The 9,437-nt window shown below is 33.3% G+C and overlaps 1 protein-coding gene across 1 annotated transcript; it reads right to left on the bottom strand.

Moving 5' to 3' along the window:
- Positions 1-2,587: 2,587 nt before the first annotated feature.
- Positions 2,588-4,057, bottom strand: LOC133829438 (ethylene-responsive transcription factor ERF024). Its single transcript, XM_062259173.1, has one exon. The coding sequence runs from the start codon at positions 3,741-3,743 to the stop codon at positions 3,123-3,125; it is 621 nt and encodes a 206-aa protein (XP_062115157.1). The 5' UTR covers positions 3,744-4,057; the 3' UTR covers positions 2,588-3,122.
- Positions 4,058-9,437: the final 5,380 nt, after the last annotated feature.

Here is a 9,437-nt window from a genome sequence, read left to right as displayed (position 1 = left end):
CAATCAGTTTTTATGTATAAAAGTATAAATAAAATAAAAAATTAAAACAAATACAAAATTAATTTTTATTTGTTTTAGCTTTAGATTTTATGTTTTGTTAATCAAATTTAGAAATTATTTTTTATAACAAAATAAAGATATTAATGATATTTAAAGTGAGTATTTTTGTCCTTTTTTAAAAAATATTGACAAGCAAAACAAGGGGGCCATTTTTCGTACTTTTATCATAAGATAGAGATTATTTTTAGCTTTTTTTTTTTTTTTTTTCATTTTTTTCAGAACCCTAAGGATAAACATAGTAGTAGAGATAAATCTAGGGGACCAAAATAATAATTTTTCTTAATATAATACCCCGTGAAAGAATTTAGAACATGTTTATAAGTTAAAAATGTTTACTGTAATTAGTAGAGAGATACTATTTTACACTATACAAAGTATTCAAATTATATTAATTAACAATAAAGTACTAAGTTATTAAATTGGTGCTAATTACTTTTTGCTAATGTAGACATTGTATATATTTAACACATTAATATTAGTTTTCACCTTTGGTTGAAAAAAAATTAATGAATCCCCTTGCTCATTATATACAATATCCTTATTCAATTTGTCAAAATTGTCTAATGACTAATATACCTCTTTACACATTTTTACCTATTGCATGTATATATATGCTTTAATTTTGATTTTTTGCTTGTTATTCTTCAAATTTTGCGGAGATATTAACTGAAGTTAATCCAAACGAAGTTAAAAGTATCTAAAACCCGAAGTTAAAGGGTACCCTTTAACTTCAATTATTACGTAAAAACTGAAGTTAACCATTTAACTTTAGTTTTTACATAATAACCGAAGTTAAATGGTACCTTTTAACTTCGGTTTTTATATAATAGCTGAAGTTATGTAAAAACATATCTAAACATTAAAACTATATTTTACAAATGATTTTTTTTAACTAGATATTAACTTGATATTTTTTTATTATAATAACAACATATTAACTTTTTTTTTAACAACAACAAAATATTAACTTCATTAGTTTTCTAAATAAAAACATATTATAAAATACAAAAATAAATCAAATAAATTATAGATTTAGTAATACATTAATATTAAATTCGAATTAATAAAACTTACCACAAACACATTTTTTAAGATTCATACATTCTTAAATAATCAAATACAACTCTAAAACATTATTATCAACCATAAACACATATACATTATCAATATATTATCAAAAAATATACAAAAATCCTAAATAATATTATATAAAAAAAATCATGTAAACATCTATTTAAGGATCAATATATACTACAAATCTCACAACTTTGTATAGAAGCTGAAAATATGTTGAAAACTCCAAAACAATGGGCATTTCCGACTATCACATGTCGCCATTGTAAAGACACACTTTTTTCACTCAAAATTGAAAATAACCAAGTTTCTATGATATATTTGAGTTTTCTAGCAAAATTGATGGAAGAAAATTAGGGAAATTGTGCTAAATGGCGAAGCCCTCATTTTTCTCACGGTGGAAATTGAGGTTTTTGCTCTCTGTTTGGGGGATTTCAGCGTTTCGAAAATGAGAGAGAAGTCGAAGGGTTTCAGATATAAGTACCTTTAACTTCTGTTTTTAGCAAATAACCGAAGTTAAAAGGTTCCGTCACTTTTTTCCCCTCCGCCTATTACCCTTTAACTTCACTTTACGTAAATAACCGAAGTAATAGGTTAATTCTAATGAGTGCTAAACTAAAAAACGAAGTTAAAAGTCCATCAAAAGCTTTAACTTTATTTTTTATGTATTTTCCAACAATTTTATGTATAAAAATGAAAGTTAAAAGCATATTTTTATAGTATTCATGTCATCCTAATAATAATCCAAACGATGAAGGATTTTTCCTTTTAATTTCCCCATCCATCCATTAATTTCTTTTTAAAAAAATGAAAAGGTAGAAGAAAATATTTTAATTCCATTATAAATGTATCTCCAAAATATTGATTGACCTTTTTTTTTTTCACCTTAAGTCTATATGATTTCCTTGATTAACTACACACGTGTATATGCATGATAAGCAATTTGGCCTACGACCATTGCATGATCGAGGGGCCCCATACAATGAAAAAGGTGAAGAGTCAGCTTCCATCATTGACATTTTCCACAGTACCTTATCTCTCTGTTGGGAATAGTACCACTTCTACCTAGAGAATGACACGTCAACAAAGGCTAAGGTGGGCCATAACTTCACTCGACAATCACTCATGTTGATGGAAAGTAAGAAAGAAATCTAAAAATATGCATATTGGCACGGTTCAAATTCAAAAAATAAATATATATAGTAAAACCTACTACACTAACGTCCTCATTATTATATTGACTAAGCCTCCCAACTTGCTTTCTTTTCTTCACCAACCCAAAGGTAAAAGTAAACTAATTAAACCTAGACAACCTAATTTAAACATCGAGGACTGAGCTTGCCGGAAAATTAATCAATAATAGTACGTAATACTACCAGTTATCCAATTTATGAATCTGATTATTTTAATGTAGGAGGTTAGAGGTTAAAGAGAAAGAATATGTGTGTTTTGTCTCATATATACGTATTTCAACCCTAATTAAACAAGAATATATTATATACATATAAATGTATGTAAGAAATTTGCAAAGACACTCAGACAGACTTTAGGATAAGGTTTCCTATCTTCGCCAGATTCTGAGAATATTAATGAGCATATAAATGTTAGAGGACTGGAAATTAAGACAGGCAATATTAAGATAAAAAGGTTGATATAACACGATCGAGCAGTTTCAAATATACAAAGTACTATGTACATATGATTAAAAACAAAAGAAACAAAGCCACAAAAAGATAATGAAAAAAAAGCAAGAAAACAAAAGATGACAATCCACTCATACAGTACTAGTTCGCACTTATTATGGGTTGTGTCATGGATTAACCTAGGTTTCGTTACACTCCCTTAATTTATATTACATTACATACACATCTTAAGGGTATGGTTTCATTTATTTCTCAAAGTTTTTTTCTCTTTTAGTCTTGATTATATAAATATGTATATATATATAAATAGAGAGAGAGAGAGAGGATGATATATATAATGTGACACTAATGAAATTTCCAAAGATTTTGGTCCCCGGCATTGCCAACGTAGTAGTCATGATCTCCATCACCAGCAATGTCCAAGCGAGGAGGACTGAGAAGCATTCCTTCAGCCATATTCACTAGAACATTAGGCATATTAAAGATGAGATCCTCATCAACATACTCATGATTATAAACTCCTCTTTCCTGTTCTAGTAGAAAATCTTGTCCTCCCTGATATTGATTACCACAACTAATCCCTCCGGACGAATTACCACCATCCTTGGCTGCCGCAGCACCCATCGCAGCCGCTGCCGCCCCAATAGCCGCGGCAGCAGAGGCTGCAGCCGCCTGGATGTCACGCGGGGAAGCGGAGGCTGGAACAGGCAAGGAAGGTGCAGAATTAGGGAAGTTGAGCTCGGCATCTTGACCCTTGAGAGCCAAGGCCGCAACATCATAAGCAACCGCAGCCATTTCGGGCGTAGGGAATGTGCCTAACCAGATTCTATTAGGTTTTCTAGGCTCCCTAATTTCGGAAACCCACTTGCCACTGCTCCGCCGCCTCACCCCACGGTAGCTCCGGCCAAAACCACTGCCAGTAGTAGTTCCACTACTTGAACCACTGTTCTGCTTGGAGTAATGCATGGTCTGTAGTAGTAATTATAGTAATATAATAAGTAGTATTTGTCAAGGTTAGGGTTGCGAGATGTTGTTCTTGGTGTTGTTGATGAGGATTATGGTGATGATGATGAGATTGCAGCTGGTGATCGGGAGAAGCCATTTATGGGGAATGGGATTTTCAGATGAGGAAGCAGTTTTTTTTGCAGAGAGCTGAGAAAGAAGGGTAATGACAAAAGAGATTAAGAGTGCAAACCAGCTGGTGATGAACTCGATCGGGGGTGTGTTTGCGGCTGATTAGTAATAGCTGCGCTGTTGTAGAGCGTCCGGGTGTAGGCCAGCTCTTGTGTTGGACATCTGGGTTGGAAACTGCGTTTTTGCGGCTAATAAATATAAAAGATATACTTATATAATATTTAGAGTGAGATTATTATTATTATTATTATTATTATTATTATTATTAATAAATTAATAATATCATATATCATATATTCCTAGCTTTATCATAACGTCAAAGAGAATCGATGATGTCTTTTGGCCCATTACACTTAACTCGTATCTTCTTTCAAAGATTTCTTTTTAATAATTAATTTTCAAATGCTGATTGTACACATATATTCATATAATATAATTTAATTTAAAATCTAACAAATCATCACATCCATTTAGGGCAATATATAGCAAATGAAATAATTGTCTTTATCATGAATTGAGATATTTTTGTGTACCGCACATATTATATTCACTAGAACTTGTATCATGTCTACTCGTTTTGCAATCAAATAGAGAAACAATCCTTAGAGTAAAGTACTTGAACTTTTGCAAAATACGGTTTATTATTTGATTGATTCTATTACTATTGCATTGCCATGCTAATTAATTAACGTACGTAGCCAGCTAGCACATATATATAAAAATATAAATATAATTGTGACATATGTAGTACTGTAAATGTTATGTTTGCAACACTAGAACTATTATTACATATATAGTACCCTAGTTTAGATATAAATATGATTATAGATTTTCAATTAATTAGTATAATATTGTGTCCCGTGTAATATACTATGGGACAAACCTATATATAGGTGAGATTGAAATTGTAGTATAATTCTCTAAGCTTAGGAAAGGGTTAGGTATACATATAGAAAATAATATTTGATGCTCATAAACTATAGCTCGAACTCTTCAAAATGTATATGTGACACTATATATTAATACAATTTAACAATATATATTATAACGTTGTAACAATATTTTTACAATATATTATAACGTTGTAACAATATATATTAATACAATTTAGCCCTTACAAAAAAACAAAAAAAAACTTACTTTTACTTACAATAAAGTTTATGACTAAAAAGACAGTATTATACATATATGACGTCATTAAAAAGTCACTATTAAACATATTAGTCACAAAAATTATAATTTATAATTATTAAATGTATGTTATTAGTTCCAAAAAATTTGATCCATATATATATATATATATAGATATATAGTGATGTGGTTCAAACACTTGACAAGTCAGCCTACCTAAGATGATCTGTAAATATAATTAACAGCAGTTAAAAATCATTCATTGTTTCTCTCTGACTTATATATATATATATAGATACACATTTCATTTTTCAGGGGTGTGTCAAGATAAGAAGAAATCTATTCCAAGAAGTAGAGAGAAGAAGAGTTTAAGTTCTTGCAATCCTGATACTCAAGAACTCTGATTTTGTTGTAAAATATTTGTAGCTGCTATCATTTTTGTAATCTCCTTTGATCAATAAAGATAGTACAAAGACTATAAGACTGTTCCCGTGGATGTAGACTCAGAAATGAGTTGAACCACGTATATCCCTGTGCAAAGCTAAGCTTTATTACTTTGTTGTTGTTTGTTAAGATTATGCCATTTTTAGCTGTGAAGTTTTATGTTTAATTATTGTTATTGTTTTGTGATAGATTGATCACATCAATTGGTATCAAGAGCTCAGGTCTGATTGTGGTTCAAGAACACTAGTGTTACATCAAGAAACTTCAAGAAAATGGCTTTAGCAAAGTTTGAGGTGGATAAGTTTATAGGGACAAATGACTTTAGTCTATGGAGGATTAAAATGAAGGCCTTACTAGTTCATTAAGGGGTTGCCAAGGCCATTGACAGCAAAGCTCTGATTGAGCTGGGTGATGACATAAGAAGAAACAACAAGAGATTCAAACAAAGGCTCATAGTATAATCCTACTGAGTTTGGGAGATGAAGTTCTACGAGAAGTGTCGAATGAAGAGACAACCATTGAGCTGTGGAATAAGTTGGCATCAATCTACTTGAAGAAATCATTGGCAAACAAACTATACTTGAAGAAGAAACTCTACATGTTAAAGATGGATGATGCAAAAGAGTTAAGAAAACATTTTGATGACTTCAATAAAAAATTTCTTGACTTGAACAATATTGGAGTTAAGATAGATGAAGAAGATCAAGCAATTCTCTTGCTGAGTTCCCTGCCTAAAATGTATGAACATTTTGTTGATACAATCCTATATGGCAAAGATACTTTGACCATGTCCGAAGTAAAGGCAACATTGAATTCAAAAGAGATTCAGAAGAAATCTGATGATAAATTTGACTCAAGTGGTGAAGGGTTGTTTGCAAGAGGCAGAAGTGAGAAGAGAGACTCTAAGACTCACAAGAATCATCATGGCAGAGGAGGTCATAGATCAAGATCCAAGTCTAGAAATGCTACTGGAAAGAAGTGTTATTATTGCAAGAAGGAAGGACATTTCAGAGATGAATGTTATGCATTAAAGGCCAAGCTAAACCGAGACAAGAAGCTTGATAAAGGAGAGGCAAGTGTTGCATCTGACGGATATCATTCAGCAGATGTTTTGGTAGTCTCAAGCACTGAATCAGGCCAAGAATGGATATTAGACTCGGGTTGCTCATTCCACATGTGTCCAAACAGAGAACTGTTCAGTAGTTTTGAAGAAAAAGATGGAGGGATTGTGTTGCTTGGAGATAATAAAGCTTGTTCAGTACAAGGTTCAGGTTCTGTGGTGCTGAAACTACATGATGGAATTCAAAGAACTATACAGAATGTAAGGTATGTTCCTGAATTGAAAAGAAACTTGTTATCCATTGGAACTCTTGTTGCTAATGGCTGCTCTGTTAAAATTGATGAAAAATCATTAAAAGTAATTAAAGGCTCTCTAGTTGTAATGAAAGGAATTTTTAGAAATGGTCTTTATTTTCTAGTTGGAAAGACAGTAACTGGTGTTGTTTCAAATGTTTCATGTAATGCTGATGCAAACACAACCAAACTATGGCATCTTCGACTCGGCCATGTGAGTGAAAGAGGACTGTGTGAACTGGAAAAACAAGGCATTTTGAAAGGAAAACTCTTAGGAAGTTTGGGTTTTTGCGAAGAATGTGTATATGGCAAGAGCTATAGAGTGAAGTTCAGCTCTGGAATTCACACAACAAAAGATCCACTTGGGTATATACATTCGGACCTATGGGGGGCTGCTAAAGAATCAACTATGGGTGGTACAAATTATTTCATGAGCATCATTTATGGCTACTCAAGGAAGGTCTGGATTTTCTTGTTGAAGACCAAAGATGAAGCTTTTGGTACCTTTGTCAAATGGAAGAAGCTGATTGGAAATTAAACAGGAAAGAAAATTAAGAAGCTTCGAACTGACAATGGCCTAGAAATTTGTTCAGCTGAGTTCAATGAATTATGTAGTAGGGAAGGTATAGCAAGACATCTTACAGTTCGTGGTACACCCCAACAGAATGGGCTTGCTGAAAGAATGAACAGAACAATCCTTGAAAGAGTGAGATGCTTATTAAAAGGTGCTCATTTAGGAAGAAAGTTTTGGGGTGAGGCAGCAACTACTGCTTGTTACTTGATTAAATAGATGTTCTTCAGCTGCCATTGGCTTCATGACACCCCAAGAAAAATTGACAGGCCAAGCTCCAAGGTTTGATCATCTAACAGTGTTTGGTTGTTTGGCCTATGCACACATAAGACAAGATAAACTTGAACCTCGGGCAGTTAAGTGCATGTTTCTTGGGTATCCTGAAGGTGTTAAAGGTTACAAGTTATGGTGTTTAGAACCAGGCTTTAAAAAGTGCATAATCAGTAGAGATGTGGTGTTTAAAGAAGACGAAATGGCAATGAAGACAAATTCAGATACAAGAATCAGCAAGGGTACAAGTAGTAATTAGATTGAGGTGGAAATCAACCAAAACAGAAGCAACTTGACTCAAAATCAGAAAGTTACAGCTGGAAACAATAAAGATGATGATGAGAGGAGTTTAGAAGAATATCAACTAGCAAGGGACAGAACTAAAATAGACATTAAAGCCCCTGAACTATTTGATTTTGCAGATTTGACTGCTTTTGCATTGACAATAGCAAGTGAAATTGAGAATTCAGAACCGACAACCTACCAAGAGGCAATAAGCAGTAGGGAAAGTGCATCATGGATTCAGGCCATTCAGGAAGAAATGCAATCACTACAGAAGAACAAAACATGGATTCTTGTTGACAAACCAGTAGGTGAGAGATTGGTTGATTGCAAGTGGATTTTTAGAAAGAAGGAAGGTATTCCTGGAGTTGAGAATACTCGCTACAAAGCCATACTTGTAGCTAAAGGATTCACTCAAAAAGAAGGAGTTGACTTCAATGAAATTTTCTTCCCAGTTGCAAAACAAGCTTCTATTAGAGTTATAATGTCAAAAACAGCCAAGCTCGATCTTGAGGTGGACCAAATGGATGGTAGGACTGCTTTCCTTCATGGAAAACTTGATGAGGCAATCTATATGAAGCAGCCCGAAGGATTTGAGTGCAGTGACAAAAACAAGGTATGTCTCTTACAAAAATCTCTTTATGGACTAAGACAAGCACCTGGACAATGGAACTTAAGGTTTGATGAGTTTATGACAAAAATAGATTTTGTTAAAAGCTGCTATGATCCATGTGTATGCTTCGGTAATCAAATCTATTTGTTGCTTTATGTTGATGACATCTTAATTGTTGGAAAGAAAAAAGAAGACATAAACAAACTCAAGTATCAGCTGAGATCTGAGTTTGACATGAAAGATTTAGGTGCTGCTAAAAGAATTCTGGGCATTGATATTAGAAGAAGAAGACCGAACTCTATTTTCTTGTCTCAAGGAAGATACTTGTAGAAGGTACTTGAAAAGTTTAGTATGCACAAAGCCAAACCAGTTAACACTCCATTGGCTGCACATTTTAAACTCACCAAAGATCAATCTCCCATAACAGAAGAAGAAATGAGTTACATGGACACTGTCCCATATGCTAGTGGCACTACACCAAATACCTCTTTCCATAACACAAGAAGATAAGACTATTTAAAAAGTATTATAGTAAGGATGGTTAAAAAGTGGTAAAGTCCAAAACCAAATGAAAAAAGGCGGCACCTTTAGGAACTCCCGCTAAATTGAAATAGCAATCATTTTGGTCTGACTATAATATAGTCTCTCTCTACTTTTTTCACATGTAAAATAAAATAAAATAAAGAAGAAAGAAACCCTTTCTCCCATCCAATCCTTATACTTTCCTTTCTCCCTCTCTCTATCGCATTTTTTCTGCTAGGCCCGAACGACGACAGCAGGGGCTCGGGGAATGGTGGTCGACGGCGGCAAGGGGGTCGGGGTCGGGCTGTTCGACGGTAGGGGGCTCGGGGCTGGGCTCGAC

This window comes from Humulus lupulus, chromosome 4 (assembly GCF_963169125.1).
Source record: "Humulus lupulus chromosome 4, drHumLupu1.1, whole genome shotgun sequence".
Lineage (NCBI taxonomy): Eukaryota > Viridiplantae > Streptophyta > Magnoliopsida > Rosales > Cannabaceae > Humulus > Humulus lupulus.
Note: the sequence above shows the minus strand (reverse complement) of the source record. Positions and strands in the feature narration are given on the sequence as shown.